Raw genomic sequence first — 22044 nt, 5'->3', positions numbered from 1 at the left:
TTATTTCCTTGATGTTAAAACTATGACTAATTTGGTATTCAGCCAAAGCGATAAGTGTTTACTTAGATGTTACCTTGCCTTAATACTTGTATGCTAAATGAAAAATCTAATCTTGAGTAACATTGGGAAAGGAAACAGTGCTCAGCTGATGTTTAATAATGAAAAGGGACATATAAATAATAAACCAGAAGAGTGACTTGGATAACATTCCTATATGGATTTAAAAAAGAGAATTCTATTAAAGTTTTGAAAGATTTTTTTGAGAAGAGACAAAGAAGAAGAAAAAAAATCTAGTTCTAGGATATATTTAAACAGATTAAAAATCCAGATTGTTAAAAAGTAAAGGGAAGTAACCTAAAGTTGGTTACTTCATCAAGGTTAAAATAGATAGGTTACTATCTCTGGTAACCCTTAATGGAATTTTGCTGACCAGAATGACAAGACTTCATAGTTTTGTTTATAAATAAGAAATGAGACATGGGAAGAAGAATTATTTTGTTGTATTTTAGGTGAAATTTAAGTGATAAGTTAATAAAATTGTTTTATACTTGCTATGACGAAGGGAGAAGTTACTTTATAAGTTTCTTTTTCTTTACTTTATTCTTATTCTTTCCTTATTTTCTATTTTTCTCCCCCCCCCCCCCTTATTTTTTCCTGGGTTTTTCTATTCTTTTCTACAGGTTTTCTTTTTTTCTTTTTTAGTTTGTATTAACTTTTACCTTTTTAATTGTAATGCTTAATAAAATTATTGCAAAAAAAGTGAACACAGCTGAAAATTAGCCCACTTTTTTTTTCTAAAAAAACTCCTATTCTTAAGATAGTTACTGCTGCAAATGCACTTTTTCCAGTGTTTGCCTATTCTACAGAATGAGAAACGGAAGTCATAGTTTATGCCAAACATCCAGTGTACTTCCAATATCTATATGTAGAGAGAGAGGGAGGAGAAGAGTGTTAATTTGACTTTTTCTAAAATGTTGTTTTCCTCCCATTTCAGGATATATTTGAATGCCGAACATGTGGTTTATTGGAATCTCTGTGCTGTTGCACAGAATGTGCACGAGTGTGCCATAAAGGCCATGATTGCAAGTACGTTTATGTTTATTATAATGAATGTCACAGATTCTTTTAACTACACCCATTTTAGTGGGCTCTAAATACAAAAGAGCCATCACAACACAGGTATTCACAAGCTACTACTCACGACCATTCCATTTCTACTCCTCCTACTGCTATTCCAACCACTACTTCTGGTGAGTTTTGCTAGAGAAAATTGCCTCTTTCTAGGTCTTTTAGGCTACTTCAGGCTGCTTTACTTCCATACATGAACATAGACCCTCCACACCCAGCTGTCTCTCAATAAGCTTTTCTATCCAGTGATGTTGTGCTGGCTGGGGAGATGGCTGAAAGAGATGGACAATAGTAACAAGGAGTGGCCCCTTCTGGGCAGCCTGCTCTCTCACAATGAGATTTAAAATTGTTATGTTTTTCTGCTCTTAATGTATGGAAACATAGGACACATAAGTTGAAATTCAACATGTGGAGCCCATTTCTGTTGGGGTGAGAAGGGGAAGATTCCCTCAAGTCAAGATTACCGTATTTTTCTGAGTATAAGATGCACCTTTTTCCCCTCAGAAAAGAGGCTGAAAATCTGGATGTGTCTTATATACTGAATACAGCATTTTTTGCCTCCCGAAACTCCGCCCCCTGTGCCAAAATGGCCGTGCATAGCTTTTAGAAGGCTTTCAGAGAGCTCCTGGGGGCTGGGGAGGACAGAAATGAGCAAAAAACTGTCCGTCCTCCCTCCCGCCCTCAGTAGCAGTCTATAAGCTTCCTAAAGGCTATCCATGCCCTTTATTTGACAAAAAACGGGCCCATTTTTGTGAAAAACAGCCCGTTTTTTGCTCATTTTTGCCCCCCATCCCCCGGGAGCAGTCTACAAAGAGTGCAAATTTTTTTTAAAAATTTTCCTCTTCAAAACCTTGGTGCGTTTTATACTCCGGTGTGTCTTAACTGCGAAAAATATGGTAACTCTAAATCATCACATGACCTTTGCCATTTTCTTTTCTTGGCAACATTTGGTAGCTTGCCATGGCCACTTTCTGAAATGTTTTTCTACTTCCCAGTCAAATATACAGCATGGTATGACTTGAGTGTCTTCCATCCAAATGTCAACCGATCCTACTTTCTCTCTCTGACTGTCCGTCTCCTTTCTGTTTAGATACAGGGGTTTGAGTTTTCCTCCTTGTCAACATTTGCTATATATTCACAAGTACTGTATTTTTTGGAGTATAAGATGCTCCGGAGTATAAGATGTACCTTAGTTTTTGGGGAGGAAAATAGGGGTGAAAAAATTCTGCCTACCAGGTATTCATCTGGCTAGTCCTTAGCCTGGTCAGCTTCAGCACATTAGTTCGCTCGCTGATGTTGAGGTTGGGGATGGTGGAGGCTGTACTTCTAAAGCACAGCTGATTGTCGGAGGGAGCAGCAATTTGAAAAGCAGGCAAAGCACGGAAGATTGCTTAGCTCATGTTTGGGCTGAAAAACAGCTTCAAAAGCACAGCTGATCCTCAGAGGGAGATCCAGTGACTAAAGTAGGCAAAGCTTGGACAGGGTAAGAGAAGGCAGCAGCTGCTCCGGGTAGCCATTTTGGGCACTGCACATTGAGCATTTGGAGACTGAAAACGCAACACGCAGAGCCCAAAAACAAGCCATTGTTGGTGGCAATCTCTGCAGCCAGGAAGAGGATGTGTGGAGGCTGAAGGGTAGGGACTGGTGGGTGGACAGGGCTACATTCAGAGTATAAGACGCACCCAAATTTTCAGCCTCTTTTAGAAGGGAAAAAAGTATGTCTTCTTATACTCACTTAGGCAAGGGACAATTTACTCTCTTTCACAATTGTTACTCTTAACTTAGTACAGTCTTTTATACATGACCATAAAACTCACATTTTTAGATCTATATTTCAGATTGATACGAAAATTGATCATAATTAAAATTTCCTCTCTTTCAGGCTTAAACGCACATCACCTACAGCATACTGTGATTGTTGGGAGAAGTGCAAGTGCAAAACATTAATTGCAGGACAAAAATCTGCCCGTCTTGATCTGCTTTTCCGGCTGCTTACTACTACAAATCTTGTCACCATGCCAAATAGTAGGCAAGTGCCTGTTTATTCCAAATGAGAGAATGTGATCTGGGAAATTCAGAGCAGTCTTTTTTTTTAACACTTCTCTCCGTGTTCTAGGGGGGAACATCTTCTACTGTTCTTAGTACAGACAGTTGCGCGACAAACAGTAGAGCACTGCCAATACCGTCCACCAAGAATTAGAGAAGATCGTAATCGTAAAACTGCAAACCCTGAAGGTAGGCCGTTCAATGACTTACAAAATTTTTTGCTACAGTTGTACCTATTACAATCTCCCAGCACACATAAAAGGAAGAAAATATATAATATAAATACTATTATATTAGCTATCCCAGGCTTCTCTTTCCATTATTTTCCTGCCTGACTTAGGATGAACTTAGCAGCTATTTTTGTTATATTTCCACAGTTGTCTTCCCTTTCTGATCTTAATATTTACTTTTCCCATCATCTTTCCAGTTTCGGGGTATACAACTGAACCTCATTTTTTGAGGGTCCACTCCAAATTGATAAAATCATCCTCTAATTTGGAGAGGTCAAAGGCATTTTAAGATGCGAAATGGAAAGCCTTAACCATCTGCAATACTTAAGGCATCCATTTTATTCTTTAATTTACCAAGCCTCAAAATGCAAAAGAAATTCTACATGAACAAGAAAATATGTATCCTGTCCATAGATGTCTCTAAGTCACAAACATAACAGAATGCCGGTCACTTATTCGAAAATCTTTTTCTGCTTTGAGGCAGAGAGCCATCAGAATTATTTCTACTAATTTAATGTTTTTGCCACCCTCTTGTAGAAAATAGTGGACTATATTTGTTATTGTTTCTCCAATTATATTATAGTGGCTTCTCCAGACTCTCTTCCAACCAAACAGTAGATAAAAATGGAAGGGAAGTTTGTGACAGAACGTAGCAGCAGATTTAACTATGTAACTTCCTTGGATTTTCTGAGCAGTTCAATTCATACTTGAAAGCTTACCAAACTGGAAGGACTCCCATTTATCTAGCTGACTATCTCACAAATGACTCTGGGTGGCTTACAATAAAAACAAAGAGTTTAAAAAAACTATAATAAAAGTAGCAATATTTAACAATGTGGCCATCTCAACAAGTTTCCATTTCCCTAATATCCCAAAACCTGTTGGCATAGCCATATCTAATTATGGAAAAGGATATTCCATTGCGGAAAAAACAATTGAAGTCTTCTTTTATTTGTATCTTAGATTCAGATATGCCTGATCATGATTTAGAACCGCCACGATTTGCACAGCTTGCCTTGGAACGTGTTTTACAAGACTGGAATGCCTTGAAATCGATGATCATGTTTGGCTCACAGGAGAACAAAGACCCGTGTGTATAGACACCATGTTTCGGTTACTTTGAAAATTTGCTTTGTGTTGTAGACGTGCAACTACATTTTATTCTCTTTTTTTCTCTTTTTTTGCTTTTTTCCAAGTCTTAGTGCAAGCAGTAGGATTGGTCACCTTTTACCTGAAGAACAAGTTTACCTTAATCAGCAGAGTGGTACTATTCGGCTGGATTGTTTTACACATTGTCTCATTGTGAAATGTACAGCAGATATTTTGGTAAGGCGTGTGTTTCTTTTTTCTTTTTCTTTTTTGGTATACATGGTGCCAGTTTTCTTTTTCAATTAAAAGCTCATATAATAATTTGCAAATCTAAGCTGTGATGTGACAGTTGTTTTCTTTAGCTTTTAGATACTTTGCTGGGGACACTTGTCAAAGAATTGCAAAACAAGTACACTCCAGGTCGCAGAGAAGAAGCAATTTCTGTTACAATGCGGTTTCTGCGTTCTGTAGCTAGAGTTTTTGTAATTCTTAGTGTGGAAATGGCTTCCTCAAAAAAGAAAAAGTAAGTTGTTTTTTAAAAAAATCTTTACTTAAATTAACATTGGGGTGAAAACTGCCACTGTATTTTTAAATTACATATACATGCATGTAGTTTTTTTTAATATGAACCTCAAGCTTCAGTTCAGTATAAAAGAAAAACAGAGAATGGCCCCCTGCGCTTTATAAATAAATGTCCCTTTCATATGGAAAACTTGTGAGTCACTAGCGTTTGTCAAAATAGGAGCAATTAAGAAAATATAATAATCATTTCCATTAGCTTTAAGCTATCTGATTGACAGCTGTTTTGGTTGTATAAATTAGATGGAAATGTAGCATATTATGCCTCTGATCATTACTATTTTAAAGACAGTGTATTGAAGTGTTTATTGGCGGAAATAATTTGGCATCATGTCTAATGACATGTTGCCACATGGTTTCTACTTTTATTTATTTGTTTATTGTTTAAACAATATAGTGGTGCTTTTATACCTGTCAGATCTGTGGGTAGGTGCATTGGAGAAACTATGCATCTTCTTAACAAGAACTGAACAAACTCCTCCATAGGGTTGAATTAAGACAGGAAGACATATTTTATTTAAATATTTTGCTATTTTTGCTGGTTTTCATTTTGCATGGCGTTTACATAGTCAGATTCCCGGGAACAAGTTTACTATTGAAGAAAAACAGACAAGGGTAATTGGGTGAAGAATTAAGGAATTATTTTAGTTCTATATTCCTAGATTTATCTACGAACAAAATAACAACAATAATTTTGCAAAATATGTCAAAAGTGGATTTTACAAGAGTTTGAAAGATGATAGTAAGATAATCATATGCTGGCACATTGAGTGCAGCAAGGGAATAATTGAGGGTTGTTGTGAGGAAGAATCGTGGATTGTGTAAAAGACATAATTGAGTGATCTATCAAGATACAGCAGTGCAGAAAAGGAGATGGAGCAAAGTCATAAAGGGATTTAAATGATGAGGAATCACACTGGACTAAGCAGGAAGCCAGAATTTAAGAAGGGAGGTTTATTTAATTAGAAGGAGAGAAGTGACTAATTTGGGAAACAGAAGGCTTGATAGTAATTAATTCTGGATAGTGTGAGAACAGTTCAGTAGTTCTGAGACCTGATCAGGGCTTTGACACATTTTTTTCTTCGAAAGGATTTTTTTTTTTTTGCAGCATTATAGGAGGAGTTACAGTTTGATCATGGATTGAAAGTAAGGAGAAATTGCTGTAATTACATGGGTAGCAAAAGCATTAAATAAGAATAGTCTTAATTTTATATATCTTTTATATTTTGGTCCCTTTGGAATTAATATATTCCTTCATTTTTCCCTTTCCCAACTCTTTTCCAGCAACTTTATTCCGCAGCCAATTGGAAAATGTAAGCGTGTATTCCAAGCTTTATTACCTTATGCTGTAGAGGAATTATGCAATGTAGCAGAGTCCCTCATTATCCCAGTTAGGATGGGTATTGCACGTCCTACAGCACCTTTTACATTGGCAAGCACAAGTATAGATGCCATGCAAGGCAGTGAAGAGCTGTTCTCAGTAGAACCTCTTCCTCCACGGCCATCTTCTGACCAGTCCAGCAGGTAATGTCCAGCACGTAGCTTATTATGATTACATTCTTCTAAATGCAATGCCATATGCTCTTTGTCAGGTTGTCTTTGGTGCAGGTGAGTTTACTTTAAAGTAACAAATGGCAACCCCCCCCCCCCCTGCATAAACACATACGAGCAAACAGTAAAAGAGCTGGTTCACCAGTGTGATATAAATAAAAAGAGTCCAAAATGATTCTTTCTCTATATATTTCTTTATATAATTTAGCTATAGTTGAGGATCCCACAAATAATCCTCAACTTTTGACATGTCACTTAGTGACTGCTTGAAATTACGATGGGCTTCCCTAGGGTGCTTAAGTCCAAAGCCCCCCCCCCCCCCCCGGTCACATGAATGCACATGGGGCACTCAGCAGCTGGCACACATTTATTCAAAGCCTCCTGCAGTTATATAGTGAACGCATAGTGAACCATTGGTTTGCTTAATGACTGGCGCAGAAAAGAAACCCAGGCTGTGGTTTTTGCTGTCTCTTGTGCTGCTTCCTTAGCTCCAAAACTGGATCCTAAAATGCTTTTCAGAACCTGGAAGGCAGCCTGCCAACCTAATTGACCCTTGACATTCTTCCTAGCAACTTTGGGGTTCATTTAATCAAAATACTCATCCAGAGACCCAGTGCTTGGAAAAGTGCCATAAGTTTTCTTCTCCATGGGTTCTTTTTTATTGTCTTTTGAGAAAGAAGAACATGACTTTGTTTTCCCACACTCCAAGTGTGCAAAGGAGAGAAAAACCAAAGAGCAGCATTCTTTTGTTTCTGCTTCCTTGTTCTTATTTGGAAAGGAGGACTAAACGAAAAAAAACATGCAGTTTGGGTGACATGTTTAATATAAGCTTTAACATTGCTTCACAATGAGAGCACTGGAGGGAGGACTCAGCAGGCACTAATTTTTGGAAACAGGGTGGCGTATTCAGATTGAACATAACTGGAACCCTATCAGATTATCAAAAATAATTTGCAGCTCTGTCACCATCAAAGTTGCTCACAGTTCCCAATCTAGTTTGAGAACCAGTGAATTTTTGTAATCTGAACAGAAGAAGCATATTCTTTGGAGATTAAATGATTATACCCCTCTTTGATTTGGATGACTCCCGACTTTCTAGCCTCCAAACTCTCTGGCCTTTACTAAGGCACTCAAGACCTGGTGCTTCCCCTGGACATAGAGTGAAGTTTAGGAGCGAGCCCATCTTGTTTTTGATCAGAAGTTTGCTAAGTGACTCCCAACAGTGCTTGGTTGATTTTAATTTTCTAAAATGCGTTTTCCAGTTTGTTAACTCCCCAGAGTTTGGGCAGGCATATAAAGTCAGTTAGGTAACAAAAATAGTCATAGAAAATCTTCTCTCCATTGATCTATTTTTTGATGTCAAAATTATGTTTATGAGTATTGCTTTGTGTTTGTATTTTTTTAAAGGCTTTCTTCTCCCTTCTGTTTTCAGTTCCAGTCAGTCACAATCCTCATATATCATTAGGAATCCACAGCAAAGGCGGATCAGTCAGTCTCAGCCAGTTCGTGGCAGAGATGAAGAACAAGATGATATTGTGTCAGCAGATGTGGAAGAGGTTATTATTGTAATTGTTTTCAATACACAATGTTGGGTGTATTTCAAAATAAATACTGGTTTAGGATAATGTGAATTCTGTAAGCATGTGCACTTTTGCCTGTAAAGTTAATACTTCATAAACAATTATCTAACTTTGTAGACAGCCATATAAAATACTAGAAACACTGCCCTGTTGACTTCTAAGTATCCTGGACTCTGAAAAGAACAGTATAACCTATTGTGTGTTTTTCATTTCTCTTTGCTTTGGGGGATTCTGTTTGGCAGTTCTTGAAAATAATAAAAAGCACATGCATAAAATATCCATAAAGGTCAGATTTATACCGTGTTTCCCCGAAAATAAGACAGGATCTTATTTTCTTTTGACCTCTGAAATAAGCGTTTGACCTTATTTTGGGGGTAGTCTTATTTTTGAGGTTCAGGAGGCAGTGAGTATGGTCACCACATGGCTGCTGCTGTGTTACAATATTTTCAGGGAGGGCTTATTTTTGGGGGAGAGCTTATTTCAGCACATGCGCTCAAAAGCCTGATTGGGCTTATTAACTGGGGAGGTCTTATTTTCAGGGAAATGGTATATACAATAAGTTCTAGGTCATTATATGTGTGACTTGATATTATACTCTTTCATGCCAGGTTGAAGTAGTTGAAGGAGTTGCAGGAGAAGAAGATCACCATGATGAACAAGAAGAACATGGTGAGGAAAATGCAGAAGCAGAAGGCCAGCATGATGAACATGATGAAGATGGTATGCTTTATCCCTGCCTTTGGTTGAGACTAGGCATAGCTATGACCTTGTTCATGGTTACTCAAAGAATACTGTAACATTTTCATTGAGGTATACTTTCTAGCAAGTCTGTTGAAGTGCAGCATAAATTATCCTTGCATTAGTACTGTTATAAGTTCATAAGAACTGACCTTTCATATTGATTTCAGCTCTTCAATAAAAGATTGCAGAATGTATATATTTTATTCTAACACAATAAAGTCCACAATTCATTTTACTTTGCCACAAAAGTGGTACAAATAATAATGTAACTTGTATATCTATCAAAAGCATTGAAAAGGATCATATTTACTAAATAGCACACCCCCAGCCTGTTAAGCTAGGGTTTAGAGAACTACTTTCTCTTACAAGCAAGAACATGGTGGAAGAAATATGCAAATTTCCAATGTGATGGTAAATAGTGGGTGTGATTTAAACTAGTTTTTTTTTCAAGAATCTGAATTATTTTGTAAACATTTTGTAATAGTTGCATACATTTCATTATACTTACCATTAGGAAGCGATATGGAGTTGGATTTATTGGCGGCAGCAGAAACAGAGAGTGACAGTGAAAGTAATCATAGCAACCAGGATAATGCTAGTGGGCGCAGAAGTGTTGTCACTGCAGCTACGGCAGGATCAGAAGCAGGTAATGTGCTTTGTGTCAGCTTCATTTTCCTGGGATGCCTCAATACAGTACATTGAAAAAATTGGGATAAGAGTTGCTTTAAGTTTGAGAGATTGTTTGAAAAGTGGAGAGATATTTTGTCTGCATAATATCGATATATGCCACCAAGACTCTGAATAAGAGAGTTGCTTTAAATTAGATTGTTTTGAAAAGTGGAATTATGTTTTGGTCTGCATATTATCTAGGATAAAAAGATGCCCTGAAGACTCTGAATATGAGTTACTTTAAAAAGTTATATGTTTTGAAAAGTGGAGAGATATTTTGTCTGCATATTATCTTGGGTGTAAAGATACTGTGATGCCTCTAGTATATTCCTTATGCTACAAAACGGAATATAAATGCAAACATAAATCTTGTGAGTGATGTACATGGTACGGTATGCAAAAACAGAGTTGTGTCTATTGTTACAATTTTTAAAATAAAGACTTTATTATACATGCTGGAAACAAGGATTTCCAGTTTTCCAAACAAGGCCGATCTAATCGAAGCAAATGAGGCTAGGTCAGTTGAAATCAGGTCGGGCAGTGTGCATTCTCCTGATGTTGGACTATAACTCCAGCCATCTCATATCACTGAAAATACTAAGGCTAGTGAGATTGAGGTTCACTTGTTCAATTAAATTGCTTGCATTTGCTTTAAAGAGCCATTAAATTGCCCTTAGAAGATTTGCTCCTTCATAAAAATGTGAAACGATCAACTTTTATATATGCTTTCTTCATAGGCGCTAGTAGCGTGCCAGCTTTTTTTTCTGAGGATGACTCTCAATCAAATGATACCAGTGATTCAGACAGCAGCAGCAGTCAGAGCGATGATATAGAGCAAGAAACCTTTATGCTGGATGAGCCACTGGAGCGAACAACCAGCAGCTCTCATGCCAATGGTGCAGCCCAGGCCCCCCGATCCATGCAGTGGGCTGTACGCAACACCCAGAATCAGAGGACCACTAGCACGGCACCATCTAGTACCTCCGCTCCAGCAGGTATTTCAGAAGTGGTTTTTTAAAAAAATTCCTAGTCTGACATTTTCTGATTCACTACTTTTTGTTACTGTTCTTAATGTAGATGCAAATTTTTACATGGTGTAGCCCTGCAGAATTGTCTTTTTACCTGTCATGTGGTGCTTCTGTTGTTTAACAGCCACTTACAAGCATTTTAAGATGGAGGTTCTGCTTTGGTATAAATACTTGGGGTTTGCTTTTGTCTATTCCTTCCTCCCACAATGCTCTTTGTTTTCTCTCCCTTTAGCCAGTTCAGCAGGCTTAATTTATATTGATCCATCCAACCTGCGTCGGAGCGGAACCATCAGTACCAGTGCAGCAGCCGCAGCCGCAGCTCTTGAGGCGAGCAATGCTAGCAGCTACCTAACATCTGCAAGCAGTTTGGCAAGGGCATACAGTATTGTGATACGACAAATATCAGATCTTATGGGACTAATTCCCAAATACAATCATTTGGTATACTCCCAGATCCCAGCTGCAGTGAAGCTGACATACCAAGATGCTGTGAATTTACAGGTACAATGCAGTGTGCTTTCTACACACACACACACACACACACACACACACACACACACACACACACCATAAAAATCTGCCCTTTTCTCATTCCAACTCATAACTCCTTTTCTCTCAATAAATAGTTATTCATTTAGTCAGGATCTATTTACTTGCCTATTATTACTTTTTTTTAAAAAATTGCTCTATATGCATCTTGCCTTGTTTTGAAATACTGGGTGGAATTTCCTCCCTGCATCATAGCAGAGAAATTCCTATAGTTCTTCCAGATGCTCTCAAGCTCTGCCAAAATAGGTTGGATCTGTACATACCAGCAATGGATACGCCCAAATACAAGCATGCACACAATGCATGAACCTAAGCCGTCCCACATGCCTATTCATTTGGCACATTCAAATGACTAAAAGTTCTCCCTCCCTCTTTCTCTCCTACTTTTCAGCTCTGCAAAATGGCACTGAAGGAAGGAAATCAAAGGCAGACTTATGTAAATAATTACAGAACTCCATGGTCTGCATTTGTGTAAAGGAAAATACACATGCTGATAGAGAGACAATTAGGCAGTCTGCTAAAGATGCTACTCATTATTAACAAGGGACATTCCTTGCACTAGGCTCTGCTCTCTAGTGCCTGCAATTTACTTAGTTTATTTCAGTCTTCTCCCATTCTCCAGCCAGCTTTGCAAACCTATTTTGAAAACTTCTGGAAACTTCAGTCTTAAGATCTTTCAGTCAGAATGATTGAATAACAAAGACCGCTGGATAAACATTTCCAGCCATTGTTGTTCTTTTGCTATTTTGCACTCCTGATGCATTTCAAAGGTAAAATCCTAGCAGGAGGCTTATACTTGTGTGTGCCTGGGGTGCAAGAGGGGAACTGAAAACCTGGCATGGATTTCAGACTGGTTTTCTGGTCCAAATTTAAACTGCAGTTAGAAATTCCTTATACTTCTTTCCAATCTCTGGTTTCTTGGTTGGCCAAAAACATGATAAATGTCTGCTTGTAAATCAGGAAGTTAATAAAAGGAAAATTTAAGAAGCGATTCAGTGCTTCCAGAAACGTAAAAATAAATATTATTAGGAAAATTATCTACCTGTATTATTTGTATGTAACAAATGGGCAATAATAATGTTTTTAGAATTACGTTGAAGACAAACTGATTCCCACTTGGAATTGGATGGTGAGCATTATGGACTCCACTGAAGCTCAGCTACGTTATGGATCTGCACTTGCCTCTGCTGGAGATCCTGGCCATCCAAACCATCCTCTTCATGCATCACAGAACTCAACCCGGAGAGAGAGGATGACAGCACGTGAAGAAGCTAGCCTAAGGACTTTGGAGGGTAGACGGTATGTTAACAATTGTATGTTTTTTAAAAAAATCCTATAAGTAATATGCTTGTGCCAAAAAATTCAGAGCAGCAATTTATATTTGGACGTATTTTATTTATAGTGTGGTCATATTTATGTAAATTAAGTGATAATATTTTGGATTTAACCATGATTTTTTTAAAAAAAACCAGCAATTGTAGAACTGTAGAATTGTAATACTTATTATAATTGCAGGCGTGCTACATTGCTCAGTGCTCGACAGGGGATGATGTCTGCAAGGGGAGATTTCTTGAATTACGCCCTCTCCTTGATGCGTTCCCACAATGATGAGCATTCTGATGTTCTTCCAGTCTTAGATGTCTGCTCATTGAAACATGTAGCCTATGTCTTTCAAGCTCTCATTTATTGGATTAAAGCAATGAACCAACAAACAACTTTGGATACGCCTCAGCTGGAACGGAAGAGGTAGAAACCAGATCAATAATAGACAACTAGCTAGCTGAGCAGCAAGTTGTATTTTTTCCTCTATCTTTCCTTAAGATTAAATATATATTTTAGGATATATCATGCATTTGTGGCAGATGTACATAATTATATTTTTATAAGATTACAGGTGCAGTTAATTCACAAATAAGACAAGAATCTTTCCCATTATATTGAAAGATTTTTGAGAAACTATCATAATTGTACCACCTTTAAATTGCTTATACATAGGTTTTTCATTTGAAAATAGAATATTTCCTGGAATTCTTAGGTTACAGTTGTAATCCACTTTCTAATAACTATGGCCAATCAGCTTTGAAATACTGATTTTTGGTTTTATTGTTCTAAGTTGCTACAGGAGAGATCTGATAGAGCTTGCTAAATTTTACTCTTGGCTAGTTAAAATGGAATCTTTTTTTAGGACTCGAGAGCTTCTGGAACTTGGCCTGGACAATGAAGATTCTGAACATGAAAATGATGATGATACGAATCAAAGTTAGTATTAATATGGCTTGGGGAGAAGAGAAAATGAATGGAGGCTTAATTATGCCTCACATGCCTTAAGGATTTGTTTTGAGGCTGAAGAATCTTATTATTAAAATTAATGCATTATTTTTTAGAAATAAATGCAATAAATAAATAAATTAGAAATAAATTGTTTTTGAAAATACTTTAATTATTCCATTTAGCATAATAGAATTACATTTCAAGAATGAAAGCAGTCATCTCATAATGTATTGTCATTTTTGCATAAGTATTGAGACACATTAATGTAGTGAAGCAAATTTTGTTGTTTCACTAAAGGAAAAACACTTTTTAGTAGAGAAAAGTATATTAAGTATTTCTATATGGGATGTTTTGCGCAAATACAGACTGACACATAATCATTTAGCAACCAAACGTAATTTCCAAGTTTCTGGCTTTCAAGTAGTAATGGAAGATTGTTGTCTCCTACATCCTCATTTACTGGTTTGGATTGTTTTCCTTTTGGAAAGAATAATATTAATATGCATGGATGAGCATCTTAATATGCTCCTTGACTAATCTCTCTTTCAAAAAAATAATAATTTTGCAGAGCATGGTGGGAATAACTTTAGGCTTAAGTTCTGCTTGTTCATGCAGAGTGTTTCTTCACTTAAAATACAGGAAATTGGAATTTCTGGGGGATTAAGCCAGAACTTTGGAAATTCAATTTCCTAGACTCCAATGTTCATAGTTTTTCTGTATTTCAAGGTTTTCCTATGAGATCAGCATCCATATTCTTAATTGAGCCTCTCACCTCTTAGAATTTGAAGAGCTCAGTTGAGTATCAGTTAGAAGTAATATGCAAGAAATAATAATATCAATTTGTCACCTGATAGATATGTGTTCAGTATGAAAAGAAATAAGATCTTGATAGCTGTGCTTGCAGGTGATGCTGTTGTATGTTCAAACCACCCTTCGTGTTTGAAAAAAGAAAGGAGGTTATCTTGAAGAAATTTATGCCTAACAAAACTTTTTTGCATGGAAGTGGTAAAGATATGCAAGAAGAAAGAGAACTTTGTATCAAAATAGTCATGTAGTATCAGTGACTGATGATTACAAAATTAGCTATTTCCAAGTGCTCCAAAATTGAATTGTTTCCTTCCTTCACATTTCTGCTTGCCAGGTACTACACTTAATGATAAGGATGAGGACTCCCTTCCAGCTGAAACAGGCCAAAATCATCCATTCTTCCGGCGATCAGATTCTATGACATTCTTGGGCTGTATTCCCCCTAATCCTTTTGAAGTTCCTCTAGCAGAGGCCATCCCTCTGGCAGACCAGCCTCATCTGTTACAGGTAGCCTTCAACAAGAATATTTATTTGGTGTGTGTACTGCTGTTCTGGCTCTTTCAGATTGAGAATTCAGGAACATATTGGATGACGTAAAATGACACCACCCCCCTCCAATAGAGATCTGTCATTTCACTAGTACTTTTGTTGAAATGTGGAACACCATTCTGATATTCTTAACAACAGTAGAAATCAAGCATACACAAGATACCTCAGCAGCAGGTCAGACAAACCAACATATATTAGTGGGTTGGGTTTTTTTTACATTTACATCACTTTTGTATGCATGCTAGTTATAGCATTTTTGATGCTATCTCCAACATTCTATCTGCTTTCTTTTTGCAGACCATACTTATTAACCCATCTGCACAAAGGCAAACGTCTTTAAAAGAAATGTTAGCAGCTTATCTTCCAGGCAGTTAGGCAATAGGACCTGAATGGAGAAGATTGATCCTTTTTCCTTGTATCTGTGATCTGTGTCTCGCCTGAGGATAAATTCAACACAAAATGTTTACGTGCAGTGTGTGCCTGTAGTTCAGAGCTAATGCATCCTGTTTAATCCAGATTGATTAAGACCTGGGTGGGGGGGACCCAGCAACCTTGTTGAAGATAATTAAGCTGTGGTGGTATGATTGAGGGAGAGTGGTGATGAGGAATGTCATAAGAGAATCCCATTGCAATTCAAATGATACCAGATTGGCCAAACCAATGTGGAGTATCTTCCGGAATGAATTTTATTGAGTTGGGTGTTCCATCTTCCATCTAATTTATTCCCCTACTTTCTAGGAGGCATGCAGATGTTGGGAATCCAGATTACAATTGTATATTTCATTTGTGGTTAATTAATGTCATCTATCATTAACTAGGGCTTGTGAAGTTGGCTTCAAACTGTAAATCTGCTTGAATTTATCTTTAATATTGATTCTGATGTATGACTCAACCATGGAGTGACACAGAACAAATAGCATAGGAATTTTTTTTTAATAGAAATAAGATAGATATGTCAGTACCACCACACCACCTTCTGGTTAAATGATCAGGGTGTTACATTTATCTCATTGTTTGTACTAATACTAATAATATTCATGGATACATTGTTTTTCAGCCAAATGCTAGAAAAGAAGATTTGTTTGGTCGGCCAAGTCAAGGTCTCTATTCATCGTCTGCCAATAGTGGGAAGTGTTTATTAGAAGTGACCATGGATAGAAACTGTCTTGAGGTATGAATTTGTTATGTGTATTAAATAATTCGTACAGCCTTTTCCCCTTTCCTCTATATCTTCTTGCTATTGCTATTCTGTCGAAAAAATCAGTGTAACAGTGTGCATGTTAACCTCCTCCACTTTCAGTGAACTTCCTGCTCTTGTGAGACCCCTGCCTTGGCTTAGAAAATTAGAAGACAATTGTCTTTCTTCTTTATAATTGCTACTCTTAAGAAGGTGCTGCCGTGTTGTTTTTATCTTGGTTTTGATTCCTTTTTAAAATAATTTTATTTAAGATTGTAATAGTAAAAACGAATAGAGTAAAAGAAAGAAGAGTTTAAAAAAGGAAAAATGCAAAGGAAAAAAAATTAAAGAATAGAAAGAGAGAGAAAGAAAAGTAAAAATATAGTGAAGAAAAAGAATATGTACAGAAGTGACTTCCAACCTTCATCACAAGTTAAACAATTTTAGTACATTTTCATCTCCTCTTAATTTACAACCTATGATTGTTTCATTCCATAGCCCAACTCTTTATCTATTTTAAAAAAAACCCAAAAGCATCATCATTTGAGTCCTGGTGTTATAAAAAGTCTGTTAAGATTTATCAGAAATAATAATATATAATTTTTAATCTGGATAAAAGAACTATTCCTTGTTTATCCAAAGGATTCTAATAACTTTAAATTAGTAAATAAGCAATTTCTGAGCAGAAATTAGAAGGTATGCAAGCTTAGTATCCTTTTAAACCACATGCTGGTTTGAGCATGGCTATTTTGTCATCTCCCATAGTCAAAATCTGCTAAAGACCACTGTCTTGTAATCTCCTTGTGAGGAGCAACTTCTGGAGCACTTGTGAGCAAAAAAAAAAAAAAAAAAGTACTTTCCATCACACATTGGTTTTGATAGATTTCAAAATGCTATTTTGAAATACTGCATGCCATTGTAGATTATGTTCAAATTGTGGTCAATTTTTAGCAACCACATAGATAAATTTTCTCCATGATGATTTGCCCCCAACCTGGTCTTTCAAGTTTTCTAATGGTGCACACATCATCCCTGTAACTGAGTACATCCATTTTCTGGTCATTCTCTTCTTTTCATTCCTTTCATATTTCCCATATTTGTGTCTTGAGCGAGAACTCCAGGTTGATCTAAGCAATGATCCATTTGGTTTCCCCCCCCCCACCTTAAGAAGAATTAAAATTTGCTGCTTATGCTGTCTTCACTTACCAACTGCACTTTCACTGACCCTTCAAAATTACAACAGTACTAAAACATGAGATTTATGATTAGCCCTTGAAATTGTGGCTGTTGCACTGTCCCAGCAATCAAAGATGGTGATTTGTGTCCTTGACAACTGACATATATTTACATTGTGGTGTCCTGAAGTCACATGGTTGCCATTTGTGATCTTTACAGCAGGCTTCTGGCTAGCAAAGTCAATGGGGAGACCATTAGTAAATCCAAAGTTATTGCAGAACATTGCACTTAACAAAGACTGCCAGTAGCGCTGAAGTGACTTAATCAAACTGGGCATGGTCACCTGACACTTCATTTAATGATTGTGTCACTTAATGATAAGAATTGTTGGTCCCAACTGTGGTTGGTCCGTGGGGACTTTAGGCAACTGAAATTTCTGATCCCACAGATTTCTTTGAAAACTCAGCACTCTTTTAAGTGTGATTTTTCAGAACCGTATTATCTTGAAAGCGTATGAATTATTTCAAAAGCATTTTAATATCCTTTTCAATTAGGTTCTTCCAACCAAGATGTCCTATGCAGCCAATTTAAAAAATGTGATGAGCATGCAGTATCGGCAGAAGAAAGAAGAAGAACAAAATGTGCCATCAGAAGAATCCGAAGGTTCAAAGCCGGGGCCGTCAGCACACGATCTTGCAGCACAACTGAAAAGCAGTTTATTGGCAGAGATTGGGCTAACTGAAAGTGAAGGACCTCCTCTAACATCCTTCAGGTAGCATTGTTTAAAGAAGAAGTAAAGATGTAACTTTCAGTGGGGTTACGGAAGTTGTCTGGCTGGGGGAATTCTGGGAGTTGAAGTCTGAGTTAGATGGCAAAACGAGAGAGAAAGAACAAGTGGCATCTACTCCTCCTGGGTGTCCCTATACAGCCCAGTGTGTAGTTTCAGGATTATAATAGAGACTTCTCTCTCTGCCTATTGAGGAGTTATAGGTCCTACTAACTTTCCAGTGTAGAGAAAAGGTCTGCATCTTCCTGCAGCAACACACAGTTTGGGCTTGGGAGGAATTGAAATAGGTAAGCTGAAGTGAGGCATTTCTAAAAGCAAAATAGACTTATCCCAGTATCAGAGAATTCAAGACTTAGGACAGAGAAAAAGCAGGTATGAGGATAGAGGAATCTTGAGATTCTGAAAATCACAGGATGCATATTGTGTATCTGTGGGAGTATGAAAAAGAAGGGAAAGATTATGTCTGAGGAGGAGAAGAAACATGCTTTATTATTAGGTGCCAACAGATAATCATCAATATAAAACAGCTCCCTGCCCAGTTTGTTCTCCTTCCTGTCTACATGATTAATTGGTTTTCTTGCTTTTTTAAAATAATAATGCTAAGAACACAATTTTTAGAATGGGCTTTGGAAGCAAAAGTTAAAAGAACTTATTGAATGTTCAACAAGAGACTCTCCACAGTTCAGATTTGATAAGGCAAGCAATTTTGAATTGTGGCTTAGTTTGCCATTGAATTGGGTGGCAGGAATATTAATTTTTTAAAAATATTATTCATTTTCTTGCCTGGGTTAAAACACTCCTTGATTTCATTTGTAGGATGAATGTTTCCTTAATCTTGCTAGAAAAGCAAGATATATAAAAGTGACTGCCTTCTTGATTAATTGTTTGTATATTTGTTTCACAGGCCACAATGTAGCTTCATGGGAATGGTAATTTCTCATGATATGCTGCTTGGACGTTGGCGTCTTTCTCTAGAGTTATTTGGAAGAGTATTCATGGAAGATGTAGGAGCAGAACCTGGATCGGTATGTTTTTGTTTTGTCAATCGAAGGGCCACTTGGTTGTATTGTGGGATTTTTCTTCTATTAATGCATACATTATCTTTGTAGATCTTGACTGAATTAGGTGGTTTTGAAGTGAAAGAATCAAAATTCCGCAGAGAAATGGAAAAGCTGAGAAATCAGCAGTCTAGGGATTTAACATTAGAGGTAATGAAATTGATCTTTCTTATTTTAGTTTGATTTAAAAGATGGCATGTAGTGGAATATCCTGTTTTTCATTTCAGCATTTAGGGTATAAAATTGATCTAACATCCAAAATCGTTTCAGAGAAAGTGACAGAATAGATTTCAGAATAGGTAAATTCTAGGAAGGTCCAAGAAATCTGCCAGATTTCTGTGTAAGTTAATTAGCAAGATCTGCCATAATGGATTCCGCCATATTATGGAAAGTGTTATTGAATGGAGTCACAAACTTCTGTTTTTTTATTTTTTTGAAGTAAGTAATCTGCGTTTGCACATACATAGCATTAAAACAAGTTAGCAAAAGAAAAAACGTGTTAGAAAAAGAATTTGGGGGGGATTTATATCACAAACTACACATGTATACAAAAATTCTGTATGTCAGAAAAAAATACCAATAAAAGTTGTAAAATTATTAATTTTTTAAAATAAAAACTTGATACACTAAAATAATATTCTATATTAAAGGACAGTAAAACACTTATATAGCCATCCAAAACATAGCTGAAAGCCAGTTTAAGTCAGTGAGATGATAGACTGTTGATCATAATGCCACTGAGACTACATGAAATCTGGATTTGTAGGGTTGTATGTGTGTATTTTGGTTAAAAATTGGTTAGGATGCTAATTAAATTAGAAACTCTGAGGAAGGTGGACAATGAATAAAACACATCAGCGTAAATCTCTCAAGCCATATTTTTCAGTTCATCAAGAAATACCAGTCTACAATATCAAAAGACCATTTAGATGCTATTAGGAAACCCAAAGATTAGCTAAGTTGCCAGGTGGTATAATAGCCAGTATTAGGACTTGGCTGAACCTTCTAGAACAAGAATGCTACAGTTAAGAAGTCCATTTCTCCCATTTCCATATAATACATATAGCTCTCAATAGTGAGAAGCAAAGAAGAGCTTACTTGGTGAGCTATTGAGTTATGTACCATATTTTTCGGAATTTTTTTTCCCTCAAAAAAAAAAAAGGCTGAAAATCTGGGTGCGTCTTATACACTGAATACAGCATTTTTGCCTCCCGAAACCCCGTCCCCTTCACCAAAATGGCAGTGCATAGCCTTTAGGAGCCTTGCAGAGTGCTCCTGGGGGCTAGGGAGGGCAGAAATGAGTGAAAAACGGGCTGTTTTTTGCTCAATTTTGCCCCTCTTCCAGCCCCCAGGAGCACTCTATAAGCTTCCTAAAGGCTATACATACTCTTTTTTTGACAAAAAGGCCCATTTTTGCTTGTCTTTTGGGAGGGCCACCACCCAGGAGCACTTTACAAACCACCTAAAGGTTATTCATGCCCTTTTTTGAAAAAAAAAATGGGCCTTTTTTTGCAAAAAACGGGTCATTTTGGGGAGATCTTCAGAGTGCAAAAACTTTTTTTTTTAAAAAATTGCTTCTTCAAAACCTAGATGCGTCTTATACTCTGAAAAATACGGTATATATATAGATAATTGCTGTCTTGAATATCAAAACCCCAACTTATTTAGAGCTTTAAATATCATTGCTAACACCTTGTAATGGACCTGTATTCTATTGGAAACCAGAATAGTTTAGATAAAATTGGTGTAATGTGGTTCATGTATAATATTCCCTATAGTAGCCGAGCCACTTTGTTCTATGCTACTTCCAGATTTCAGATCTGAGAATAGAGAGCCAGTTAAGGCACCAGGCTGGAAAGTGGGAGACTATGAGCTCTAGTCCTTCCCTTAGCCATGAAAGCCTGATGGATGTCCTTGGATTAGTCACTCTCTCTCTCAGCCCAATTCACCTCAAAGGATTGTTGTTGTGGGAAAAATAGGAGGAAAGTGTGTTGGATATATTTGCTGCATTCAGTAATTAGTAAAAAATAATAAAGGCAGGATAATATATATGTGTGTGTGTGTACACCCACCATCCAGCCCCACCCACCATCCAGGCCGTTACAACACGAAACAACAATGTACACACAGCCAGCACCAATCAACACCAATCTACCAATCATGATACAACCACAATCACTCCACTTACTGAAACAAAGCCAGTACTCCATACCCCCCACCATTTATAGAAAGACGACAGCTCCGATCACACTTTAAGCCCAAAACCCAGCCTGAAGATGGTGAGTGAGACCTCACTGAAACATTGCCAAGACAATCTCAATCTTACATGGGAAAAGACCCGAATACAACAAGACCAGCATATCTACACCCGTGAAAATCTACACACACACACACACACACACACAAACACACACACACACACACACACAAGCCCTAGTCAACAAATGAGCCCCACCCACCATCCAGGCCGTTACAACACGAAACAACAATGTACACACAGCCAGCACCAATCAACACCAATCTACCAATCATGATACAACCACAATCACTCCACTTACTGAAACAAAGCCAGTACTCCATACCCCCCACCATTTATAGAAAGACGACAGCTCCGATCACACTTTAAGCCCAAAACCCAGCCTGAAGATGGTGAGTGAGACCTCACTGAAACATTGCCAAGACAATCTCAATCTTACATGGGAAAAGACCCGAATACAACAAGACCAGCATATCTACACCCGTGAAAATCTACACACACACACACACACACACACACAAACACACACACACACACACACACACAAGCCCTAGTCAACAAATGAGCCCCACCCACCATCCAGGCCGTTACAACACGAAACAACAATGTACACACAGCCAGCACCAATCAACACCAATCTACCAATCATGATACAACCACAATCACTCCACTTACTGAAACAAAGCCAGTACTCCATACCCCCCACCATTTATAGAAAGACGACAGCTCCGATCACACTTTAAGCCCAAAACCCAGCCTGAAGATGGTGAGT

At 37.4% G+C, this 22044-nt stretch overlaps 1 protein-coding gene across 7 annotated transcripts in view; it reads left to right on the top strand.

Moving 5' to 3' along the window:
* Positions 1-22044, top strand: part of UBR5 (ubiquitin protein ligase E3 component n-recognin 5) — an 85560-nt gene that overhangs the window by 50622 nt on the left and 12894 nt on the right. For 5 of the 7 annotated variants that reach the window (XM_032223481.1, XM_032223479.1, XM_032223476.1 and 2 more), the window contains 20 exons: positions 995-1086; positions 3011-3157; positions 3245-3363; positions 4368-4494; positions 4601-4730; positions 4856-5016; positions 6357-6596; positions 8056-8179; positions 8812-8923; positions 9459-9590; positions 10351-10608; positions 10874-11142; positions 12278-12489; positions 12706-12936; positions 13376-13449; positions 14603-14775; positions 15875-15988; positions 17725-17942; positions 18862-18982; positions 19067-19165. In XM_032223481.1, the coding sequence (XP_032079372.1) occupies positions 995-1086; positions 3011-3157; positions 3245-3363; positions 4368-4494; positions 4601-4730; positions 4856-5016; positions 6357-6596; positions 8056-8179; positions 8812-8923; positions 9459-9590; positions 10351-10608; positions 10874-11142; positions 12278-12489; positions 12706-12936; positions 13376-13449; positions 14603-14775; positions 15875-15988; positions 17725-17942; positions 18862-18982; positions 19067-19165 (3153 nt within the window). The remainder of the gene's footprint in view (positions 1-994; positions 1087-3010; positions 3158-3244; positions 3364-4367; positions 4495-4600; positions 4731-4855; positions 5017-6356; positions 6597-8055; positions 8180-8811; positions 8924-9458; positions 9591-10350; positions 10609-10873; positions 11143-12277; positions 12490-12705; positions 12937-13375; positions 13450-14602; positions 14776-15874; positions 15989-17724; positions 17943-18861; positions 18983-19066; positions 19166-22044) is intronic. The other 2 variants (XM_032223478.1, XM_032223480.1) reach the window with 2 other exon arrangements.

The sequence above is a fragment of the Thamnophis elegans genome, chromosome 8 (assembly GCF_009769535.1).
Source record: "Thamnophis elegans isolate rThaEle1 chromosome 8, rThaEle1.pri, whole genome shotgun sequence".
NCBI classification, from domain to species: domain Eukaryota; kingdom Metazoa; phylum Chordata; class Lepidosauria; order Squamata; family Colubridae; genus Thamnophis; species Thamnophis elegans.
The sequence above is the reverse complement of the archived record's forward strand: the minus strand, read 5'-3'. Positions and strand labels throughout refer to the sequence as shown.